General features: G+C 40.6%; 2 protein-coding genes across 7 annotated transcripts in view; one reads left to right on the forward strand and one right to left on the reverse strand.

The window, feature by feature from the left end:
• Positions 1 to 19,794, reverse strand: part of LOC118422843 (serine protease 23-like) — a 51,174-nt gene extending 31,380 nt beyond the window's left edge. For 3 of the 5 annotated variants that reach the window (XM_035830650.1, XM_035830644.1, XM_035830643.1), the window contains exon 1: positions 5,009 to 5,165. The gene's annotated coding sequence lies outside the window, so the exon portion shown is untranslated. Of the gene's footprint in view, positions 1 to 5,008; positions 5,166 to 19,630 lie in introns of those variants that run through there. The other 2 variants (XM_035830642.1, XM_035830641.1) reach the window with 1 other exon arrangement.
• Positions 1 to 26,236, forward strand: part of LOC118422842 (NADP-dependent malic enzyme-like) — a 39,830-nt gene that overhangs the window by 12,572 nt on the left and 1,022 nt on the right. For both annotated transcript variants that reach the window (XM_035830637.1, XM_035830638.1), the window contains 12 exons: positions 12,406 to 12,539; positions 12,779 to 12,928; positions 22,038 to 22,113; positions 22,246 to 22,407; positions 22,740 to 22,843; positions 23,075 to 23,184; positions 23,508 to 23,605; positions 23,913 to 24,026; positions 24,173 to 24,284; positions 24,653 to 24,795; positions 25,173 to 25,346; positions 25,709 to 25,861. In XM_035830637.1, coding sequence (XP_035686530.1) covers positions 12,406 to 12,539; positions 12,779 to 12,928; positions 22,038 to 22,113; positions 22,246 to 22,407; positions 22,740 to 22,843; positions 23,075 to 23,184; positions 23,508 to 23,605; positions 23,913 to 24,026; positions 24,173 to 24,284; positions 24,653 to 24,795; positions 25,173 to 25,346; positions 25,709 to 25,861 — 1,530 coding nt within the window. The remainder of the gene's footprint in view (positions 1 to 12,405; positions 12,540 to 12,778; positions 12,929 to 22,037; positions 22,114 to 22,245; positions 22,408 to 22,739; positions 22,844 to 23,074; positions 23,185 to 23,507; positions 23,606 to 23,912; positions 24,027 to 24,172; positions 24,285 to 24,652; positions 24,796 to 25,172; positions 25,347 to 25,708; positions 25,862 to 26,236) is intronic.

The raw sequence follows: 26,236 nt of genomic DNA on the forward strand, positions 1-26,236 counted from the left end.
GGCCAAGTCATTGCCATATCAACTTGTACGTCTGTCTTCAAAACTTTTCATCTGTAAAGAAAGTGACAACACCCCAAGAAGGTGTCTCACCATCAATATCTATTAGAGGATGTCAGTGTGGTATTTCGCCACCTTTAAGACAATCATTTTTCCTGAGCCAGTTTGACATCCCCACTTGTGAGAAAAAGCTGGACCAGGTTGGTGGCTGGACGATCAAAGGGGCAAAAGACATTTATTCTCTTACCGATGACATGTGTCGTGCCAGAAGCTAGTTTGTAGAGGGGGGGCTGGCATATTTCTCTCTTCCACCACATGGATTACTGGGTTATAGTCACTCCACACAGACAACAGTACACACAGACAGCATCCCTGCTACTGTTGGTGTATCACCCTTCAGAATGAAGCTGTGCCATTTCTCTTAATTAAAATTGTTTTGGGGGAGGGGGGAAACAATTTTCTCTCCTCGTTTTCTCACGGTTAAAAGTTTGTTAGAGTACCAACCACTTTGACTTTGAGGGAGAAGTACAGACTGAGGTTTAACAAGCTTCTTAGATTTTATAAACCCTGTCTTTACACCCTTAGTGTAAATGCATTTAAGTTCGCAGGGATTTACTTTCGCACTAGTGGGGAAACGGCGTGTTCGCTGTGGTTTTAAGTTTGTGGTAGCGCCATAGACTGCAGTCTCATACTATAATGGAAAAATGTTTGGTAGTTTTAAGTTTGCGGTGAAGTGGTCACAGCGAAAACCGTGAACATAAAACCACCGCTAACATTTCTGCATTTACAGTAGTCTCTGTCTGGAAGAAACATCCCTGTGCTGAAATTAGTAAAATCTATGTTGTAACAAACAGTGATTAGACTTCATTCGTTACAATCAGGACCACATGCCTGACTTTCTGATATTTAAGATATGAGCCTAACACCTGGACATGACTTCTTACATGTGATGTCTTGTGTTATCTCCTAGCCTTTAACACTGCCAAATAAGGTAAAGATGTTGCTTGTAAGGTGAAAACTGAATGGTGAACCCCTGCTTTTTGCACTAAGAACATGTTTGATATATTGCAATGCGCTATTGTTTTTATGTTTACCTTTAGCCAGTGTTAATGCCTACCTTACTGTCATTGTGTTATATTACTAAAATTAGTAATAAGCTAGCTACATATTGGCCCTAAGTCTACCTGATTGGCCACTGATACCATTTGAAAATGGGCTGGACAGTAAGTAATGAAGCTAACTAATGGTACAGCATTGGTTGGTAAAATGTCCTGATTGGTCAAAGTGAAAATGATGAAAATTATAGGATGTGACACTGTGGGCCTTGGGACCTTATGAAGAATTGATTAGATTTGGGGCAAACTGATTGAACTAGCCACAAATAGTTTAAAGCTGACTAGATGGTACAGTACTAGTGCCCTGAGGCTACTGCCGGCTACTACCTTGTACTGATAGTGATAAAAGCCCACCACAAACAGCACTGTTATCAACTCGTGGGCGAAACAACTTTCCCAGCTTTCAGTCCCAATCACTGAGATGAGGTCCAGGCCTGCAGATGGGACACCTTAAGGTTGGGTCTTGTGTTCTTCTCATTATCACCACCATGTAGAGTCAAACTTAATTAGCACAAAGAAGCCTTCTAACTGGGAAAAACTCAGAATATGTCAGGTGAGTGTTATCAGGAATGTTTTACGAAAACCAGCTGTCTTTGGACGTTATTTAAATGCAGAAGTTCTTATGGTGGGTTGGGGGAGGTGAAAATGATGATTTTTCTTTTTCATACCATATGATATACAATAAAATTTCATGTGACCATGTGCACCTCGAAGTAAGTATCACCTGGCCAATGTGACCACTTTATTGGTGGTCCCATAGATAATTTTACCATTGACTGCAGTAACCACCTGTCCATATGGACCAGACTTTATTGGTCCCCTGGGTGGTCTACTTGGGTAGGTTTTACTGTGTTATCATCACTTTTATTTTCGATGACCTTTTTAAAATCATATTTCTAGTACATTTCATGCTCCACAAACCCTACTCATGTATCCGTTCCATATAAAGTTCTCCTGGTTATTAAAAGGTAAAGTAACATGGCACAAGCCAGAATGTTAAGACTGGGTAAAATTTCTTATCTCTGCCTTGAGCAGTTCCGGTAATTGGGAGTCTTATTGGCAATTCTTTAATCTTTCTGTGACCTCATTTCTTAGGCACTTCAGTTTGGCACAAACCTTGTCCTCATTTTTCTTCTTCTCCAAGGACAGATGTTACCATGAGTACCAATATAGTGCAGATAGATATTATTAAGATGTAACATTTCCTAAATACTTGGAATTTTTTCCAGCATTCTAACTAGTATTAGGACAAGGTGAGTTTTGTAAGGGAAAATGATATCATAACATCATGGTGTGTATACTTAAATTTATGATGGTTTGAACCTAAAGGTCTGTACCAATTAATCAATCAAGGCCACATGGGCTATCAAGGTGAATAACAGTTACCTTTAAGAAGAATGACAGCAAAAATAGCTGACACCTCTGCAAGGTTCAACTCTTGTTGAAGGACATCTTTTTCTTAGAGTGGAATTCTGTGAGGTCTTGTTGCACTAGAGAAAAAGACTATAAAACTGTAATCACCAGAAAACCGTCCTGGGTATTTTTGTTAGGAAGATAAACTGATGTTATTAAGCTCCAAACATACTACTTCAAAGCAACTTTCATCAAAGAACATTAGCCATGTGTGCTCCTCTGCCCAGTTTGAAAATGGAAAGTCCCTAGACAATCACAAGTATTATTGGAGAGGTAGATGCCTGTTTGTCTTTCATTAGACAAAGATAATGTGATCCTAAGAGTAACCACTGATAAGGTCTGTGATGTTTTCCACAAAGTTTATTTTTACTTGTAGGAAAAGCCCCTGCAAAAACATGTAAGGAGCGGAGATGGGGGTCTGGTCACCCAGGACAATGACCTGCTCTGTAGATGCCTCATTTTGTATTTCTGATGCTAAATACAGGAGACCCGATTTTTTGTGCAAAATTTACTTTTGTACTTTGTAGGCATCTTCTTAGATTGATTTTTAATAAGGTTCAAAAAGTTCATCATCGTGCTTGTTGTAACATTGTGGGGAAGCTAAGAAAAGAAGAAGGATGTAAAAGGCTCTTCCATGAAATAGATTTTGAGAGACCAGACCAGTTTTTGTTATCAAAAGTCTTGTAAATGTGTCTATTAGACCATTTCTCCTTTAGAAAAGATTTGAAAAGCTGACTTTTCTTTTTTCTAAAGAGGGGAATAGATGCCCTTTCTCACTGTCATGGAAGTTTCAAACTACTTAGAAGATTTAGCAGAGTAAAAGTTTCCGCTGTTGATTTTACTTTCGTCACACAAAGATCACCACTGAAAACAGCCAAGGTATGTTGGCAAATGTACAGAAGCAACTGAAAGGATTTAAGCCTCTTTGTGTTCTCAGTTACTAGTGTTAGAGCTGCTGATCCTGATTTACACACACAATCCAAAGCTGTGGTTTGGCACCTTGGCACCATGTCAAAGTACCATGTCTTTACATGCATTCCTCTTGTTCATTGATTTTGGAAGATCTGGCATATGAAACATTATTTAGATATGTTCTCTGAGCCTTCCTCCCTTTAAATAGTTTAATTCAACTGCAGCCATGTTGCACTTACTGAAATTCGTTTACCTTTTTTTCACAGAAACTTTTTTTGGTACCAAAATGAACACAACAGTTTTCCCAGAAACGATGTTATGAAGCAAATAACTTTTGGAGGAAACAGTACATTAGGCACAAGACGTTGGTCTGTAGCTTTCTTCTAGAAAATTTATCTTACTTGATACCTAATAAAATTTGGATGTATACCTTCAGAGGCTGATGTTTTGTTAGGAATGTTAACTCCCTCCAGCCTACGCCCACCACTCCAGATTATACCACCTGTCACTAATGCTTCACCCCACCCTGTGGGCAGGGAGCAGCATGGGAATCAGCCACTCCCTACTGAAACCCAGAACATGGCTTCTCTCTACAGTACTATCTGCAGCATGTACCAAACTATTCTCACCAGATTTCTTAAGGCAATTACCTTTGTAAAAGTTTGTTTGATTTTAGAAAGCAATTTTATGGCTGGTATAATTCTGAGATTTGTCTTACTTCAAAATTTGTGTTGATATGAACAGGTCTCCAGTTACAGAAAAAGCTCAAGAATCTAAACAGGAACTCAATAAAAAGGCTTCACTATTAATGATCACTTTAGTCAGTGGATCTGACAGATCTAAATCACCCTTTGATCACTTATGGCTCTGCCTATAATGTTGCCCATCCTTGTCAGCACTCCATTAAAATGCCATTTCATGACCAGGCCTTGGTGACAAACCCTTTCCTCTTCACCACTGGAGTATCAAGGCAAGAAAAACAATACAACAGATCTACCAAGGAAAGTATCTTGTATGACCAGCACTTGACAAGTCAAATCTAGGAAAAAGTAACCAACAATGCAACATTTAAAAGCTTCAGAATAGATGACACAGAAACCAACAGTAGCAGGACAGGACCTGTGTGTGTCCCTGTGCCAACTACATGTCAGGTCCTAGCTGAAGAAGATGGATCCAGTAGCCTCAACTGTAACAAATTGCTACAGGACAGTGACAACTTCTGTATCCAGTACAAAAAGGCAACATGCCAACATGACTGACAGAAGCTCAGACTGACATGTTTGCCTGGCGGACCCCCTGTGAGTGGTCTTAGGTTTAAACATTGTCACTGCTCACATCTTATGCCTTTGATGGTAATAAATGGAGGAAGGCCAAACTGTAACAGATCCATAACATTGGCAATTTCACACATCTGCAACAGTGTGACAAGAAAATTTCATGCTTTAGAAACAAAGAGGTATGGTATAACACTTTTCCTACAATGAGCCCCCAGATGACTTTCCATGTGCAACCTTGCCACCATGTGGCAGTCTGCCCATGTCAGAGATGTGAGACTAGAAACTTACACTTACTTGTGACAGTCTGCCTCTGGTGGATTGACACTTAACAAGAGGGTTTCTTGTCCTTCGGTCACAGATCAGGGCACAGGGAACACTATTAGGCAGACTTTGGGTCACAAAATCACTGCCAAGCCAACCTGCACACTTCCTCCTCACTAGGTACATCTGCAATTGATCTGGTTCACTCTAACTCCTACCACATTTACATGCTGTAATCCACTGACAGCCTAATCCTGATTGGTTGTCCTGTTGCTATGGAGACCCAGGGAGCTGGAAATTGGAAGCAGGTCTGAATAAATAGAGGAGAAAAGGGGTGGGGGGTAAGCCAGAGTTTTGACAGAAAATTGGGCACAATGAGGTTTTATGGGGAGTAGCAGGAGGAAGGGCTTTATCAGTTATAAATCAGTTGCAGAAAGGGCTGGGCAACAATGTTGGGAATACCCCCACATGTGCATACAGAGGGTGCATCAGAAAGAGAACAATTCATTAGAGTATTGTTTTGTACCTTTTTTTAATAACTTTAAAAAGTTAGAAAACTTAACATCTGTAATAAATCTTGGGCCTTGAACTGTTTGAATTTATCCCAATCTGATATTAAAAATACTTTGAAAACTTTCCAATAATTGGCATTTAGAGTTTTTGTCCTGACACATCTGCCTTACATTTTGCCAAGTTGACTGGCATGCAAATGCTTTTTATCATGTACAATTGCACAAGTATAGGACTATGGAAATTCAACAAAATGTTAAACTTTTTTTAAAAATCACAACATGGGAAAAATGTTGATAAGGTAAGAAAAGCCTGAAGGAGATACCCTTAAGAACATTGTTTTCCTAGACTCTGTTCTTTATAGTCCTCCATGTGATTTCCATTTGGTAAACTTTAGTGTGACCTTCAGAAGAGTATCTTTTATCATCATATGCAGCAATGTGGAAAACTATGTTTTTTTTTTTTTTAATCTATGTAGTCATTTTCCGATCTTCAGCATTAGCAGCTGTCCTTAAGGGCGCTGACGTGGATCGCTGAAGTGGTTGTTGATACTTGTCTTAAAAAGTATGATGATTATTATTATAAAGTTTAAGAAATAGTTAGAATGAAAATGCAGAATGTGATGTCTGAGAATCCCATCCTTATCATAGTCTGGTTGGCATGGTAACTAGTCCAGGTTATTAAACTTACTTGGAAAGTTAAACTCCCCTCATTACCTTTATCAAGTGCTAAGTGGAACGGTCTGGACTGTATTAGTAGTGAAGACAGGGTGAAGAAACTGATGGACTGTTCCACTTTGAGGAATATGTATAGGGTACATCACTTTGTTTTTTTTTATTAAAGATCCATTTAAGTATACATAACAAATACCACAATAGTACATGTAAGAGGGACCTCTTTTGCATTTAATGATAGCAAGGTCCACTCTACAACAGTTCATTTTATTGGCATGTAATGTTACATATAGTGTGAAACTATTATCATAAAAATGTAAGATGCAATTATATACATGACCTTAATCATGTTGAAATGTAACGTTAGGGTTAACTTTAACCCAGTCTCTTGTCATTCAGGCTGCAAAGGACCTTCTAACTGATGCCCTAAAAATGGAACTGCTTTATATGTAAAGTCAAAGGGATGGGACTGTGTGAACATAATGTACGTGCACTATGTGCTCATTCATCCAAGAGGTCATCCCTCCTTAAAAGGACAACCGTTTCTCCAGGGTAACATATTATTACTAGAATCCTCCACAAGCACTGCAGCTCATTTTTATCTAAAGGCAAAGTTCTGTATCATTGCCAGAATGAACTGCTTGAGAAGGATTATGCCGCTGTCAGTGATCAACTCCCGTTGTTACTATGTCAGTCAGAGAGGGAAACAGGTCTTACTGAACAAGAATGTCAACAAGGTACATGTATCTACAGTGTACAGTTAACGTTTTCATTCCATGGCCTCACATTTCTTTATTGCTCTCTGACAGGTTCAAAAAGGTTAGTGTTTGGTAACTTTTGATCAGTGACATTTGTACCTTTGACATGGATGTACCATTCTATCCCTTGGGAAACCACCAGTACTGAAAATCTACTGTTAAGTACTGGCCGACTACTGTTTAGTACTGAAAAATCTACTGTCTATCTACTGAATAGTAACTATTTAGTACTGTCAATATCTACTAATTATTCACACTTTATGCAAATTTCCAGTACTGACGTAGTAGAAAAACAGTAAATACTCAGTGGAAAATCAGTAAATGATCAGTAGATACTTATTGGGGAAACAGTAGATGACTACTAAATATCTACTGACACACAGTAGATGACTACTAAATATCTACTGACACACAGTAGATGACTACTAAATATCTACTGACACATAGTAGATGACTACTAAATATCTACTGACACACAGTAGATGACTACTAAATATCCACTGACACATAGTAAATATCTACTGACACTGACTACGAAACATCTACTGACACACAGTAAATCCAAGAATTGTAAACAATATGACCCTCAAGCATTACTCAGCACAAAAGCAGAAAATGGACATTAGCAGTAATTACATCATTTAACTTAAGAAGTAATTTCTTATCAAGTGTTACATGTATGCACATTGATAAGATACTAAGTATAATGTTCAAATAATCCATGCTTGATACAATATCAAATTGACTTTGGCTTAGAGAATGGGGGGTAAACACTCAGTCAATCATTTTACTCTCTCTGATACATGCTGTTTCATTTACTATTCACATTTAACTTACCGTTTCACTCAGTATGCTGTGCCTTGTTCAATGTATAAATTTGTCTAGATAACTGCAGTTACAGTATATGAACAACGTAGGTCATTCTGGGGGGAGGGGGGCAGAAGTGGACTCATAAATTGTTGCAGCCGGTAATTGGACAATGATACATGTAATTATAAATTTGTTGAAACAATCAATGTCTGATTCAATTACACTGGCTGGGGAGGGGGTATAAACTTTGAACTGGTGAAACAGAACCTGGGCACCAACCAGGTGCAGAAGCTGCCTGTCACATCCAACAATAATCTCACCAACCTGGAGACACTCTCTGCAACAACCTGCTCAAGGTCAGGCATGCATGGGGGAGGGGGGCAGAAGTGGACTCATTGTTACAGCAGAGGCGGCGGCACCAAATTTCGTTTGGGGGGGCGAACTTTTACTGACAGAATTGTACGGCACATGTAGCGCCGAAGGCGCTACCAGTCGCGCCGGAGGCGCGACCATCCTAGGGGGGTCCGGGGGCATGCTCCCCCGGGAAAATTTGAAATCTTGACCCTCTAAAACGCCATTTCCTACGTTTTGGCACGCATATTTTGCTGCCAGACTAAGCTAAATTTGATGACAATTCTGTTAGAAAGACACATGGTTTTAGCGAGGGCGATGCCCCCAAAATATATTCACGATTCCGAGTGTCGAAGGTGCAAGCTGTCGCAAGGTTGGTCTGGGAAAATTTCAAAATCTGTACCCTCTGAAACGCCATTTTCTGTATTTTGGGGGACAAATTTTGCTGAGGGACTATGCTAAATCTAATGTCATTTTTGTGAATGAAAGAGATGTTTGAGGGCAATGACCCACGCCTCAACAAATTTTCACCATGTCGTTGTGAGCGCCGGAGGCACAAGTCATCGCTAGGGAGGTCCGGACAAAATTTTGAAATCTTGACCGCCTGAAACGTCATTTCCTGCCTTTGAGGCCCACATTCTGCTTGTAAACCAAGTATAGTACGATAGTAAAATTTCTATTAGTTAAAAAGGTTTTTAAGAGCAACGCTCCCGCAACATATTGTCCCGCGCCGACATGGCCAAAGACGCGAGCCGTCACAAGGGAACACTGGCGAAATTTTGAAATCGGGACTCTCTGAAACGTCATTTCTTGCGTTTTCAGGCGTAAATTTTCCCATTAGACTAGCTTGATTTAATGAAATTTCCATCATCAAAAAAATACACAAGGTTTCAGCTTGATTTTCTGGGGGGGCGACGCCCCCCCAACATATTTTTCGGGGGGGCAGCCGCCCCCCCTGCCCCCCCGGTGCCGCCGCCACTGTACAGTATATGGACTTCAAGGTCATTCTGGGGGGAGGGGGGCAGAAGTGGACTCATTGTTACTGTGTATGAACTTCAAGGTCACTCTGAGGGGAGGGGGGTGGTTGGGCAGAAGTATAGTCTCATTGTTACAGTATATGTTACATGTCATGTATCAATTTGTCCAAACAATCATTAATTAATGTCTGATTTCAATTGACACTGGCTGGGGAGGGGGGGGATATTAAACTTTGAAGTAACTTACTTTTTTGCTAAATTTTCCTACCTTTCTGTTTTGCTATAATCTTCACAGCATCTCCTTTTCATTTTTACCATAATCTTCATTACCATTAACTTCAAAACTGTCTTGGAGTTTTTATAGATAAAGTTTACACACAGAGAGACAAGCAGACATCTTACCCTGGCTGGCTCCATCTCCAAAATGGAGCCAAAATGCAACTGACATTTGAAGTACAAATGGACCAATCACAGATTGACAATTTAAAGACTGTGATTGGTCAAAAGATATCAGTAGATGTCCAGTAGTGATCTGATTGGTCGATAACTCAGTAGATGGCCAGTAGTTGAACAGTAGATGTCAGTAGTGATCTGATTGGTCAAACTATTCAGTAGATGGCAAGTAGTAGAACAGTAGAATTTTAGTACTGTTCTGACAGTAAAAGAACAGTAGATATAGGCGTAGTACTTGTCAGTAGTGGTTCAGTAGGACAGTAGAAGTCGATTTACTGAAAATCTACTAAAATTCTACTGTTAGTAGTCAATCAGTACTTAACAGTAGAGTTTCAGTACTGATGGTTTGCCAAGGGATTTTATGACAGTGACTGAGTTGTAATGGTTATTATCATATAGCCAGGGGACGTGGGCCAATCAGAAGGCCCCATTTCATGCTGGTTATGACGCCGTAACAGCCGTGCATTAAATTTTTTATTATCGCACGTGTGCATTAAAAACTTTTGAAAGTTTAAACCAATCAGAAGGACAGACAAACAGGACGCTGGCCAATCAGAATGAGATATCCAGGAATCGTCAATCTGCCAAGATAGGGGAATAAGTACAGGCATGGCAGGGGGGATGGCTCCCACTATTAACATCAGTAGTGCGTGTTTCTTTGTTCAAAGAAAACATTTGCCGTCCTAAAACAACAATGAATTACCTATAATATTTAAGACAATAAAATCTATTTCAAGTCGTGTCCAAACTGCAAATGGAAAATAAAATTATTTGCACCCCCGCCCATTCAAGTTCAGACGACAATAACACCACGGTCCACCATTGAGTAGCGGTCATGGCGCTGGAGGACCAAAATGCTACTAGTACCTTTCTTCGGAGAAGTCGTGTCTGAGTTCGTAGTGAACGAGATTCTCAAGAGCTGTGAAGCACAGGGATCCCGGAATACCTCAGGAAAGCCGACAGAGATTTAGCGCCTGATACGAACGAACTCGACAAACTGGAGAATGGGCGAGTGGAGAAATACGGAGCGTGCAACAGTTTGTAACATAATGAATCGACTTTGTTCTTATTTCAAGCCTTCGAACAGAAATACATTTCACGTACAAGTTTTACGTTGTTCAAATTCACTGTTCAAATTTATGTACTGAATAAAAGATGTGTGTTTTATAAAGGAATTTGTCTTTATTCGGTGGTTATAGCAAAGGACCAGGCGTTATGACACCATATACGGGGTGGGTCATTAACCCTTAGTTATACTACACATATAGCAATATAGTACAGTGTATGAGTAAGTGACCTCTTCTACAGGCTACTTTACTGCTGTGGCTTTCCACAGCTGTTTCTCTTATCCAATGATTGTTTTCTTGCAATCTTAGACAGAAAACGGGTCTCTGCTAATGAAGTTTACATCTTGTCTGAGTGACTGAACAGGTTGGACATCAAAGTTGGTGAAGTTTTATGGCTTCCCTTTAACCCTCTGGGTGATGATTGGACAGATGATTGCTATCAGCTGAGAGTAGGGGTAGAACTGACCAATCAGAAAGATGGACCATCTAGCCAATCAAATCTCTTGGTAATTATCCCATCAGCGTACTCAGTTCAGTTCATCCTAAGAGGTGACACAAGAACTTCAACAAATTACTTTCCAGTGAACTAAACTGAAGAAAAAAGAAATTGAAATTAACCAAAAGTAAAATGAGCACTTACTGTCTGGTATATAAACCTTCAAATGGCACAGAATGTGCTTAATGGGTACGTTCCCCCACACTTTACTCCATCTCATGGTGCTCAGTGGCCATGAAGGCTGGCAGGACTGCCTTACCCAAATAGTACTATCATATTTTTCACTACAGACCTGTCATGGTAAGGTGGCTAACCATTCCGTCCTGGTAGTTAATAAGTCTGACCCTAACCGTCTCTGCTAGATCATTTGGAATGATAGGGAAGGCCTGTTGTTCCTTTAGTTTAATCTGAAATCTGCCAGCTTACCAACAATTTATGACAGGAAACTTTGCACACAGATGTTTCCATCCAGTCTGGTTACAGTTTGACTTTGCCCAGACTTTGCCCACACAAGATTCAGTGCAAGAGTTTTAATAGATTTACTGCAGTTTTCTATACCTTTTAGTAATGAAATGTATGAAATGTCCTCAGTTGGGCTTCAGTGGTGTGGATTGAATGACAGGTATTTTGGCCCAAAATCAGTGGTTGTAGATTTGCCCAAGGCCTACAAGTTCTCTGTAGACCTCATTGAAGTTCTTTTCAGCAGAAATGCATTGTATTGATTTAGTTGTGATGTTCTAAAACAGTTGTATGAAATCATAGCCCACCTGTTGTAAGGGACAGAAGCCATCATACTTCAGGGGGCAAGAACATTAAAGCATTCAAAAGAGCAATGCACAATGAAAATTGTCTGAAACAGCCTACATAGAGAGGTTTTTGATACATCCCAAAAAATGTGGTGTTGCCCTAGTACCCTCTTTCTGTCCAAGGAAAGGTGTGGAGGATGATACATGTCTGTCTGACCCTTACATACCAGGGCAGGGTGTCCCAGTATTGAAACGTACTCCTTCTGAGTATTTATGGCATGGTTTTAAAGTCGTAGTGGACAGTAGCTGATGTGTGTATATTAGATGGGCTTTCTAATGCAGACACTGAAGCATGGTTCTTTTATCTCTTGTCACTCCCTCCAAGGTCCTGTTTAATAAATATTTCTTCCCCTTGAAAGGTCTAGGCCACATAGAAACACCTTAACCTGCTTGCTCTAGGCTGGTTTGGAAGTGTAATTAAATGAATAACTTGAATGATTGACATGTACACGTTGAGTATGGCCAATGACATAGTAATACATTTGTATACATATAACAATTGATGATGTGTTTCCTTTGTCTTCTCAGGGTATGGCATTTACTCTGGAGGAGAGACAACATCTTGGCATCCATGGTCTGCTGCCACCGTCCTTCCTAACTCAGGACCTCCAGGCCTACAGGGTACGGGAGAACTACAAACGTCAGCACACGGACTTGGACAGGTCAGGTTTTGTCTCTTGATGCACTTTTGTACATATATATGAAACTACCTTTTCCAACAGTGGATCAGGAAATGATTTTCTCGTCCTAGAATATGTGAATAGAGAATTTAACGCTTCTGTGGACCACAAAACTGCTTGCATCACAGGAGGTATCAAATCATTTCTACCAACTTTTGAACGGAATTGATTCTATTGTATGAGAGAACCAGACGATATGATTAGTTTTTCCTCTCCCACAGATATGTGTTCCTGACGGCTCTGCAGGACAGGAATGAGAAGTTGTTCTACCGAGTGCTGCAGGATGACCTGGAACAGTTCATGCCTATTGTCTACACCCCCACGGTGGGGCTGGCCTGTCAGAAGTACGGACACATCTTCAGGAGACCCAGGTAAAGAGTTCAAAGAGAGTCAAAAGATCTGCCAAGCAGCATAGCATGTAATCTATAGAATTACCCCTGGCCAGCATGCTTGACCAAATATGCGAGTCGTTGCAAAGCTGTGTAAGAAGCAAGCAGAAACAATCTCCTTGTGCAGAACCTGGGCCGCCAGATCACAAACCTAATGCCATAACTATTATGCCAAAAGGGTCAGACCCCTTTTGCATGGTAAGTTTGGCGGCGCTTAGACCCCACTGTTACACTACTCCCTCTTTTCTTTCAAAGATTCGTCCTCCGAGTTCGATATCCCTGTGTGTTACATCTTCTAGCCTGTTACTCACAGGTTTGGCATGGGAACCACTGTTACAGCTGCGTTACACTTGCACTAGCTCCTTGAAACAGCATCATATGCTTCACCTCGGTTGAAGATGACTACCTTACCTTTACCTTATGAATATTTTGACCAACAGTATAAACTGTTTATAAATCAACCTAGTAGCAAACAAAGTTACAGTATCGAAACATTGAATTGTCAAACAGGTAATATCTTTTTTGCTGCATTTGAAAGGGTGGGATTAAAGATCATCAATAGCAGGAATTTCTTTGCACAAAGCTCAAACCTAGCCAAGCACCAAGCCCCAATGTGGTGAGATGAATCCCTGACAGTAATGGTACCAATTAGTGCATGCCAGTTGTGCCTGTTGACCTGGTCTGGATCTGTGGAGAGGATCTGTCTGCAGGGGTCAGGTGACCTCTACACACCTGCTGTGGGCATCACAGGTCAGCACACACCTGTTGGGACCTTTCCAACCAACGAAATATGTCAAGATGGCAATGTTATGGTAGACTCCACCTGCAATGTCCCTCTGTCCTTAAATTTACAACATACTCCAGTTTAATGATATGGTACATGCACTACTAATTTCTTCATCTGCTATTCACTGTGCTTTGATACAGCTAGGACGTAATTCTATTAATATATTGCTTCCTTGGTAGATTTTGTGTGCTCAAAGCGCTTTTTTTTAGTTATCAAGGACTCCAAAGAATGTTGGTCATAGTTGGTTAATAATATCATGGAGAGGTTAAACTCCAAAAAATTTGATATGGACTTGAGGCATTCTGCACATACATTGTATGACATGACTCCAAAGGATCAGCTAAGGTTGTAAGTTTCTAACATTGAACAGCTAACATTCTAATGATGGTTGCAGAAGAAATTACTGCCTTGTTCTTCATGGGAGATAGAAGACTGATCATCCGAAGCTCTTATACCTGGGTTCACACAGATGTAGGGTAATCCCTTTGGATACTTGACACCCAAACAAACCGATAGTGCAATCAGGGCTCTTAGAAAATCTCTACCAGTAGCCAACTGTGAAAAAATTCCATGAGATGTTGTGGGAATCCTGGAGTTGGCATGGACATGGTGTGTCTTTACAGGTTGTGAGGCCCCATTATTTGGTTTTGACTCCTACTGTGTCCACTTCAAACAAACCTACCAGAATTCCCCACATTTCAGTATTCATTGGGACAGAGCAGCCTAGTTGGACTGGAACAATGTAATCTGAAAGTACACTATAGACTATTTGAGAGCAATTGAAGTGAGCTTTGCCCCAAGTTCGTGTCTTTTTTTTGGAAAAGGTTGAGAAATTTTAGCAATAAGTAGAACCTATTAGTCTGGAAGACATTCTTCTTTTATACTCTTGCTTGCCAGATAAGTGCTTTGATCGACGTCAGGACTTTGACTGAGAAAGTCATTACAGTTGACATAAACTTTATATTGTTTCTCTAATCTGGTTGAAGACTTTGGAGCCTGTCTGAAATCTCGTACAAATAGGAAAACCCAGAGGAAATAGATGCTACTGGAAAAGTTTGGGGAATGATTTTCTATGAACTGTAACCTGTTCTAAATAAAGGAGTGGGATTTTATCTACATAAAAAGAATAACATTGTCCCTTTCCCCTCATTGTCAACAAGCACCTATAGTATATTTGGAGTGTGATGCTTTTGCTGGTTGGTAGTGGAATTCCTGAAAGGATAGCTAGTGGTCTTGCCTGAATGAAGTTCTCTGACTGTTTGAAGCCAAATACACAATGTCATGTACTTCCAGCTAATCTATCCAAATGTCAAGTCTCCTACATTACAATGGAAGCTTTTACTCAGGGTGTGACAATGTTATTGAAAACCCACAGCAAAGAGGATTTCTTGTTATAGTTAGAGCTACCTACATCCCTCTAAGTCTCTGATAACAAGCCTTCCAAGTAGGCTGCCCAGTTTCTGAACTCCTGGGATTTGTTTGGAACTTACGTCCTGTCCTATATGGCTCTTTTGTGTTACAAGCCATGGCAGAGTTTTAGGACTCCAATGTCCAGGATTTGACATATTCACTGTCTTCTGTGAGCATAGTTTTTATGTGCATGATCCTAGATAGAACTATACTAAAATTGTATCAAGAACACTCATTTAGATCATAATTTCTTGATAGGTGATTTGAATCAATGCCCTCAACAAGTGCAGTTAGCAACTAAGTGGCTTTTTATTGGACACTAAATTGAAAGTTGGCCAAATAACTCAAGTCAAGTCTGGCAAAATATCAGCAATTCACAAGTTAATTGATAGATAACTGACATAGTGTTGCAAAATAATAGGCATGCTTTGTGTGTTCCTATATAAAGGCCTGGAGACTCTCAAACATGACAAAAATGCCAAGTGGTCTTAACTCATATCTTAGCCTAATTTCCTCTTTTCTCTCATTAATTCTGTTACCTGAATCACAACAGTTAAACATGTATCATGTGAGGTTATATATCCTACCATGTTGTAAGCTCATGAGGCTGTGATATCAATAGTGTGATTGGCAATGGCTGTCCTTATAACCACACAGCAAATCCCTGTGTGCTGGACCTGTCATGTCAAGCTGACAGCTTGTCCTAACAGCCTCATGCCTGTGTAGTGTTGTTTGCTTAAATATTTTGATAAAAGAGGCTTAATCAGGTTTTGGAATCACTAATTCACTCTGATTTAAAACCTTTGTTCCTTCCTTAGACTCTGATGCTTAAATTTTTGATAAAGAATTGGAAACACAATGACAGGCTGACTGTATTTGAAACTAATATGTTTTGCTCAAAGATTTTACCAGCAAAATGCACATAAAATACATCTGTTACGCAAGTTGCTGTCTTTTCTAACATCTTTGTTCAGAATCACTCTATTGTTGCAATCTGAAAATTTGAATATTTGCATTGACGTTGCATCAGTTTGTGTTAGCCATTTCGCTGAATTTCTCAGGGCAAGGTCAAACATGTCCAGTGTAATTACTTCCATATCTCAAGGTCAAGATTTGGTCAGTAACTGCAGGGTATTTGAAGTTTTAAGGACTTTGTACAGTAATATTTCTTCCCATCAGTGGACATGACTCAAAAGTTGGGTGTTTAGGGAACCAAATGATAGAGGTACATCCATGTGGATGTTCTCATTGTGAACTTAACGTGACGAAATGATCATCAATTGCCAAAGGCAAGGAATAAAATTTTCACAACTAATCCAATGAATAAGCATCCTTTTGATTTACTAAATTCAAAGGTCAGGCAGGAGCTGTATATGTAGTATAGGTATGAAATGTTTCTTGCCATATTGGCTCTAATGTGGGAATATGAATTAATATTGTATTAATGGCTAATGATATTTAACTTATTACAATTAGCATTATAGCAATGAGTGCTCATGATTGTCCGAGATGTATAGTCTATTAACTGCTTGTCATTCAAATTTGTGTTGTTTACTCATTAGAAAGGGGGTCTAAGAAGCTGAAACCCCACAAAAATATGGATTAGCCCAAATGACAAGTCTCCATCAGCATGAAAATCACAGTAATAACAGTCACTCCTGAGCAAGTTACTACATCTGCTGAAGGCTGCAGGCCCCTCAGGTTAACTTGGGTGTAACACTCCCCACCTGTTCAAATAGCTGCTGTCTCTCAGATGAAAGTTGCCATAGTTTAGAGGTGGGGGGGGAAGTTGACATGGTGGCAAACAGCCTGCTTTCTCCATCCTGTCCTATATGTGCCAAAATGTTGTCAGGGCAGATTAACACATTAGTAACCATCTCTGGTGGACAAGTCAGGTCAGCACTACCGGAACTTCATCATACTTTGTTCTTCTGTAAGAATCGGGCATTGTTTTGAAAATTGTCTTCTGTAGCAGTCATCCTTTTTCCTTTCTCCCTTTCTTTCTTTTTCTTGATACCTTTTGTCCTCTGTCTTATCTTTCTCCTTCACTTTCTCTTCATTTTCTGTTCTCTTTTATTTCTCTTTCCCATCTTCTTTCTTTTATTCTTTTCCCCATCCACATGTAATTATCATTTTCTCCCTTTCCCTTTGCTTTATTTTCTTTTTTCCCACCTGGGGTGTTTGATTTCATACCAGTTATTGTTCTTTGTTTGTTTTTTTCATTCCCCACCAGAATTTGTATTCTGCATTCTTCGTTGAATTTACGAGTATCCTGTTCATGGTGGAAGACCTTGCATTTCGATCTCCACTTCCCACATTGCCATCCGGTGGTCTGTTTTTTTACCAGACAACATCTACATGCAAGCATGCCACCTATTCCAGCACACTCTCGCCAACTCTGATCATGTTTCCACAGTATAAACCGGCCTTCCACAGACTCAGATTCTGAGGAGGAGTAACACTTGCCAGAACTCAGGGTAGAGAAATATTTACCTGGCCACCAAGGCCTCTGTGTTACAACAGTAAAGAAGAGTAGGTAAACTTTTCCAGGGGAAGAACAACTTGTACCTGTGCCAAAACTTACGCTGGTGTGTATATACACATCCCCTCAAATGTAGGGCAGTTGTGTGTTAACATGCTACAGGAAGGCAGGAAGAAAGGCTGGTCTTGTCTGGCTTACTGTGAGCCTTAAGAGTCTGCTTTGTATGGAGTGAAAAAAGTCTTGAGGAAAGAACCTGTTAATTTGGGATTTCTTCAAGATACACATAGATACAGGGTGGTATGGTATGTAACACTAATTCACCTTTATCCGCGGGGTAACCTTTATCCGTTGAAAAAAAAAAGGAGTATTCGGGGATATCAAGTTGACAGACGGTTATTTCAGACTGGAATGCTATGAAAACATTGCAATATGAAACCAACGTCCGTCGACTAGATATCCGTAAATACCTCGCTTTTAAAAAGAACGGATAAAGGTTACCATGCAGATAAAGGTGAACTACCGTTACTTCAGGACTGTTACTGTAAGTTGTAACCAAGCTTTCCACACAAAATTTTTGCATTTCCAAATTATAACTTCTTTGCTACATGCCTTATATCATGACATGAATATCAAGGAGTCCAATGATAACCTTCATCATTTTACAAGGCATTGAACCAGTTTTCACAGATGTCCTTAAAATGCACAAATGTCCTTAAAGGCCTTCGCCTTGAACTTCCTGAACATTTTTCACTATCAGATGATGTCACAGCTGCTCGGAATGTCATTTCCATCCTTCCTAAGTTTGGCAAGGGAAGCAAAGGATGGCAAAACTAAGCCTATTAGTTGGGATGCATACATTCCTGTGAACATGGGTATCTATGAAATAATATCAGCCACTGTAGCTTGCCAAGAGGTATAGGGAAGAATCCACTGTACTGCTAACATTGCTGTAACAGGTATTCCATTTTGCAAAAAAAGTGAGTACAACACATTAATGTTGGAATTTAGGTGATACATTCCCAAAGGGAATTTAGCTTCAACAGATTCGTGTCACTCAGATCTTAAAATTCCTTCTCCTTATTGTGTGTGGACAGATTCCAGTGGAGTTTTCTAACCTCATCTCAGCCAGTCTGTGCAAACAAGGACTACTGTCTGCTCACTTCATCATCCTGTCACATAAATGTTGTCTGTGCTCGGAGCCCAGCCACAAACATGGCCAGAATGTCCCACAAGATGCCGAAAACTTCCACGACTAGATTTAAGAATGTTAGGGTCTAGACGTACACCAGGGTCTTAGATGTCTCCCCTTACATAGACTACTTGTTAGCACGGTGTCAACAGAACTTTGAGCTTTGTCGTAGAAGTCACATATATTTAAGTTGGTTCACAAGAACATACAAAATGTAGATGCTGCACTCCCATATCAGGCTATCACTGAAAGCTTCTTGCTTTGAGTTTGGGTTGACAAATATAAGAAAAGCTATATAAGCTGGCATATCTTTACTCCATACTTTTGTAAGGAGAAAAAAAGGCCTGTCAAACTAATGACTAATTTGGCATGTCTAATAAGTGTCTAAACCTGCACCCACCGTCAAATGTTTAAGAATCATAGATACTTTTACGTTAACATCAACATGTACCTTTGTAGCGGTATGACCATAACAGGGACAATGTATGATACTAAAATCTACCAGTCATTCAAAGTAGTCCCTAAACCTTGACCATTGCTAGCAATCTGTACCAGATTTGAAACATTGTATAATAGGCCCACATCTCATCCTGTAATGCAGACATGCCAACACTGAAGTGTCCTGGCATTACATACCTGTTTCTTCACAAGGTTGTTCTGGACGTCAGTCATCTAGTGTTACCCAAAGTTCCTGTCCTGATTTTACATGTAACTACCAACTGAAGTCAAACACAAGAGGAACCGCTATTTGTCCATAAAGTTTTGCTTTGTAGAGCATTTAAGGTACAATCGCACCAGAACAATCTTAAAACTTACCTTTCCCTGAAGTGCTGTTGATCCCACTTGGCTGAAAGGCTGCACTTCTCCTGTTATTCCAAGTTCCAGGCTTGCTTTGATGCGTGCTGTTTGAAGATCCTTGCAGCTAAAACCAACAAGGCCAGTCTGTACCTTCCTTTGAAGGTCCCCTCTTTAAAGTCTGCTTCAGTAGTCCACACCCTTAGGTCCGAAGGGTCTGATAGGGAGATTCAGCAACACCTTATTGTATGCCTACTGCCTACCTGCCTTATTGTATGGCCTTGTTTCAATTAGATTACACTTTCCTCTGGCACTTTACTTGAAAGTTACCTTATTTCATCTTGTAAGGTTAGGTCAATTTTCATCATATTACATTTGCTGGGATTTATGCATAACATACTGCTGTACTTGAATCCTCTGTAAGAGCCTCCTGTCTCTGGAAGAAGAAACCATGTGTAGCCAACAAGCTGTAACCTATCAGGCTCAGAAACCCTGCAAGGGTGGAGAATGGAGTACTGCAGGAGGGTGCAAATGGGGTTTACACATTAAACTTAAGAGTTGGAGGCTTGATATTTAAGTCTGATATGTAAGTATTCGGTGTTTTGTATTGAAACAAGTTTTCATTATACAGTAAGTTGTACAGTTGCTTTCCTTTTGAAATGAAATGAAGCATACCAATGTCCCCAATGATGTCTTCTAATAGTTTGAAGAAGACTTTTGGATAACTATAGGACACTTACATGATCATTGAAGCAAAAGGAAAATGTGTTAAATCACAGTTTTCAAAACTGTCACATTTATAGTTATAGATTTATAGTTATAGTCACAGTTATAGATTCAGACAGTTATTTTGATGATGTATATATTTTCCCCACACTTTTCATGTAACGTGAACCAAAAGGTTGGAAATTCCAGCCAACTGACATCAAACTTCAAAGCTATATATCCTGACCCCGCGACCCCTTGTGGGAACCTGGGTGATTATAAGTTAACAAGGTTGCAGTAGGATATTTACCTGGGGAATACCAGAAATGGTTAACATTCTTAATGGCTTTCTGTAACTCTCAATATAAAGAGATGCTTGTGGGGAAAAAATCTAACAGTTAAGCTGGGATTGTTTTTACCTGAAATATTAATACTGATTATAGCCAACTATGGAAGATTTTTTATTTGAGTATAGTGTATAATAGAATGTAATGAAGGATTTATCGAATTTTGGACGGAAATCGAAGTATAAAGTCTTGTAAAGCTATATTAGAAAAAAGCAAACAATGTAGACTTGAATCTGCATAAAAGTCTTGCAAACTACTTTTTTTTTCACATCCACTAAGAGGCTGTGAGCAAAAACTAATAATCCATGTACAAAAAAAGTCATAGGATGTCTCAATTACCGACTATTAAACCACAAACAATTACAAAGGAATGACAACTCTTCAACTTAGATTCAATTGCGAACCCTTGTAAACTCTTCTAACTTTGTAAAGAGCCTTGTAAGTTGTAGCTTTTACAAAAACACAATTAGCCTTGATTGTACGGGGACATGGTGCCTTCAGCAAAATAGCAGGAGTCTGCCATGCATCTGTCTTCTACCTGCCTGTATAATTTCAAGGATATCATTAATCCTTCTCAGCATTCTCTGCCCAATTATTGGCGCCCCTAGGGTTGCGGGGTCAGGAGGGGCTGTACTTTCCTACTCTCCAAGCAGAGGTCGAGTCGCGGAGATATACTAGTAGTCGAAAAAAATACAGAGCCGCTCCTCGAGGAGACTCGGCCTCTGCTTGGAGAGTAGTACTTTCCTACATGCATGCTTGGTTTGTCCTGGACAGTCAGTGTACAGGGTAGCCTGGAGTCCAGCCTTGTTTGCTTTAGTCCGTTCCCCAAGGTCGCTACTCGCCAACAACGGTAGCGACCTTCGGGAGCGGAGCGAACTAAAGCGAACAAGGCTGGACTCCAGGCTATGTAGAGGGAGCATACATATGTCCTGTTCTATTGAGCGTAATCAGTCATTTTAATCCCAAGTAGCTGGACTGCATAGATGTAAGGTAAAGCATAATTGGCGGCGGGCACATTTGACGTAAAGGGTATTACCACTAATTGGTGCCTGATTCAAGCGTATGTAAGGCAAAGCCAGCCAGGGGAATTTAACGTAATATGTAGTTGCTGCCTTCTGAATTTAGCATAGATCTTTAATGGTACCCCCATACTGGGGTTTCCTGTGGTCATGCTGTGTCAGGTGAAAGGGTGAAGTGAACTATGACATCAACACAATTATGGGCATAACAGTTACTGTAAACTGAACAATGGTCACGATAATCACTAACACAAGTTTCTTCATAAATAGCAGACTATTTCTTGTGTTTATATACATCAAGTGTGTGTTGACTATCGTTATGGTTTAGATTCAGTTTGTCTTGTTTTTACCTTCCAGAGGTTTGTTCATCAGTATCCACGACAGAGGACATATAGCAGAGATGCTGTGCTCTTGGCCAGAACCGGATATCAAGGTAGGAAATGGAAACTTTTTGCTGTTTAGAACAATTGCTGCTTTCTTAGAGATATTGCTAAAAAAAAGCACATTATAGATATGAATGGCTAAATGGACTTGCAGATAATAGTGGTGTTTATTCTGTCCATAGGCAGTAGTGGTCACTGATGGTGAGAGGATTCTGGGATTGGGAGACCTGGGGTGTTATGGGATGGGGATCCCGGTGGGAAAGCTGGCTCTGTACACCGCCTGCGCCGGGATCAAACCAGAACACTGCCTACCTGTCACTATAGATGTGGGCACTGACAATGAGGTAAGTCTGGCTATCTGTTGTTTGAAATGTTCTAAAACATGTTTTTCAACTAGACATGAAGCCAACCAATCAACGAACCAACCCGTCCTCAGGGTTATAGTAATGCAGTCAGCAACACCATCTGGCAGTTGAATAGCAAACTGCAAGTAGTTTGATGTAAAGATACCCAGTTCACTTCAGTGAAAAAGTGTAACCTGTTATCAATGGTGTCAATAATAAGTGAAAAAAAGAGTAAATAGGTTAGGAATTCCACAGTCATTGATGACTTCCATTGTCCTATGTCTATGATACATGACTGTTGACTGATTATTTCTGCCATCCTTCCACACCAGGAACTACTGAATGACCCCCTGTACATCGGACTGAGTCACAAGAGAGAGCGGTCGGAGCTGTATGATGAACTGATTGATGAATTCATGGACGCCATCACCAAAAAGTAAGTCATATGGAATATGGTAGTTGGAAACACTGAAACGAATCATGTATGTAAGTCTATCTCAGTTCAGAGGGTATTGAAGCTACCATAGTCTGTGTAACACAAACTCCAGGGCTGTAACTGACCCACCAGCCGGATGTTGGGCGGGCTGCTATAAGTGAGATCTAATCAGGCTATAGCTTCCATTGTGGTCACATTTCACTGTCTTCATTCTCCTGACTGTTTCCCCAGGTACAGAATGTCCTGTCTGGTTCAGTTTGAAGACTTTGCCAACCACAACGCCTTCCGACTGCTGGCCAAGTACCGGGACAGATACTGCACATTCAATGATGACATACAAGGTACATGTGCACTACATGGTTATTATACTGATGATGTCATGACCAATTATGTGACTCGGATAAGGATTTAAAATTTGTGTGTTGCGCCAAATGGTGGTTTCATTGATTGACCAATTCAGATTCAGAGAGGAAAAAAGGTACTGATAGTCATCTTATCACATCTCAATGCAAAGATCAATAAATCAACATTGCTAGGAGTATTTGCATCATTACTTTCATATTACAGGTGCGATTGAATAGCTAAAAATGTTGAACAAAAAGTCAACGTCATTGGTTGAAAGTGGACTGTTGTCAACTGATTGAAGTATTGTTTGCTGATACAGGAACAGCATCAGTAGCCACAGCTGGGCTGCTGAGCTCACTCAGACTGACAGGGAAGAGGATGCAGGACAACAAGTTTCTGTTTGTGGGAGCTGGAGAGGTGAGAGAGAAGATGATGGAGGGGGTGATAATGCATGGTTTGAGTATATCTATGAGCAACATGTGAGTGTGAATGTGAGAATTCAAATGTGAGTGGTTGTATGTAGATAGAACTCAGCACCAAGGACAGGTATGTTCACCCATGTGCAGATGGTGTTCAGCACCAAGGACAGGTATGTTTGTCCATGTGTAGATGGTTTTCAGCACCAAGGACAGGTATGTTCACCCACGTGTAGATGGTTTTCAGAACCAAGGACAGGCATGTTTACCTGCACTAACATGCCCATGTTGCTTGTTGTTGTGCCCAGGCTGCCCTGGGTATCGCAGGTCTGATAGTCAGCGCCATGCAGGACGAGGGACTGTCTAAGGAGGAGGCATGTGAGCGGATCTGGCTCATGGACAAGGATGGACTAGTCTGTAAGGTGGGGAGGAAGCTGAGACATTGTCTCTTTGTTGATGATAGAAATGGGCAAGTCTGAACTTTTCCAGAACTGAAGAAAAACAAATAATGCTTCTGAAAAAAAATCTTAGAAACAGGACCCTCCAACCTCCCATACATACTCCACAGGGTCGAGCTCAGGGAAAGGTGGATGGACCCAAGACTCCATACGCACATGAACACGAGTTTTTACCCAGTGTGGAAGCCTGTGTCAAGGAGCTGAAGCCATCTGCTATCATAGGTGAGACTTTCTGTGCTCAACTTCGTCATGTTTGTTGTTCTCAAACAGATTCAGATGGAATGTTTGTGTGGTTGCATGATCAGGGCTGTCCCCAGCTTTTAACTTTTTTTCTGTCATTTTTTGGGGGTTTGCTCATGTAGTAAATTTGTCATTTTTACCTTACGAACATACTTTTTCAGCAATTTTTAAACATGACATTCAGATTTGGGGATGAAAGGCTGAAATTTTTGTCTGTCCCAACCAGACAATATCCATCCAAGGACAGCTCGGGTCCTGGAGACAGCCCTGAGTGTGATGTCCTTTTGTATGAAGAAAGTGTTGCTGAAAAGTTTCACAATTAAAGAAAACTTTATTTGTTTGCCATGCAGGTGTTGCTGGTGCTGGTCGCCTGTTCACAGAGTCAGTGGTGAGGATGATGGGACAGTTTAATGATCAACCAATCATCTTTGCCCTGAGCAACCCCACAAGCAGAGCGGAGTGTACAGCTGAACAAGCTTATGGCTGGACCGATGTGAGTCAAGTGTGATCTTTTAATGTAGTTCAGGGCTGTTTCAAGATAATGAAAAAAAGGATCCCCCCTTTAATATGGTTTTGAGGTCTAAAATATGGTTTTGAGGTCTCTGACCATTTCAGACAACAAACTTGTGTCATTAAGCCTCTAGCCACTGAAGAAGTTGTATGCAACGAAACCAGTTTGGCAGGCTTCAAAAACTCGAACTACTAGTATGTGGCTTGAGATGTCTAACTAAGGGATGACTGCGGTGTGATAGTTGTCGGTTAGCTGAGGAATGAGTCCACACTGTACATTTCAGACAGCAATATTTACAGTTCACTTCATTACTCGTCAGTGAATAGTTTTGTTATTATTCTATCCATTCTGTCACCCAGGGCCGAGCCATCTTTGCCAGTGGAAGCCCCTTCAAGCCAGTAACACTACCCGATGGGCGCACCTTCACCCCAGGGCAGGGGAACAACGCTTACATCTTCCCCGGGGTGGCTCTGGCTGTTATCGCCTGCCGTGTGCGACACATCCCTGATGGGGTGTTTCTCTCAGCTGCTAAGGTAAGCTGGCTGTCAGGTCAGAAAAATCTGGAGATGACTTGATCTGTGGAGCTTTTCTGATATAACAAAATACTTTTTTTTTTTTCTACAATGAATTTCATAAGACTGTTCTTCTTTTTTCTTTGCAATAAAGATCACCTGATTTTTTTTATTTTCCATGAGTATATAATGACTATTGACTAATCCCATGGACCTATTGAAACAACCAGTTACACAGTCCCAAACACATGCTTGAGAGTTGAGGACTACAGTGGAATCCAGCACTAGTGTCCTCCAGGCCCTGCAGTCTTGTGCACATTGCACTGGACACTCCTGGTGAAACAAGCACTGAGCCTGTTTGTAATGTCTGCATGTTTCCCCAGGCCCTAGCAGCCCAGGTGAGCGATGAGGACCTTGCTGCAGGCAGACTGTACCCTCCCCTGAAGGACATCCTGAAGGTCTCCACCAAGCTGGCCACACATGTGGCTGAGTATGTGTACAGACATGGGCTGGCGGCCTTCTACCCGGAACCTGAGGTACTGTCATCTTGTACAGCAGGAAATTATTGAGTACAGCACACTTTGAAAAGGAAAAGGGATGTGCCCTAGAGTAAACTGAAAAAAACACTTCTATTGTATCTTTGTTTAATCCTCGCTGCACAAGGGTTCAAATGCTACCAGCTGACCAGCCCAACTGGTCCAAACCTTTTGGCTTAGTGGTTATGGCATTAAGTAAGTAAGCTGACAGATCTTGTCTTTCAGAACCTGTATTTTATACCTCAACCACCTCAACGGAACAAGTCTTCCTGGACTGTCTCAAAGAATTTAGGGGAGCTATATTACCAGTTCTTGTCTTTCATAACTTGTATTTTATACCTCAACCACCTCTACGGAACAATCCTTCCTGGACTA

This window comes from Branchiostoma floridae, chromosome 9, assembly GCF_000003815.2.
Source record: "Branchiostoma floridae strain S238N-H82 chromosome 9, Bfl_VNyyK, whole genome shotgun sequence".
NCBI classification, from domain to species: Eukaryota; Metazoa; Chordata; class Leptocardii; order Amphioxiformes; family Branchiostomatidae; genus Branchiostoma; species Branchiostoma floridae.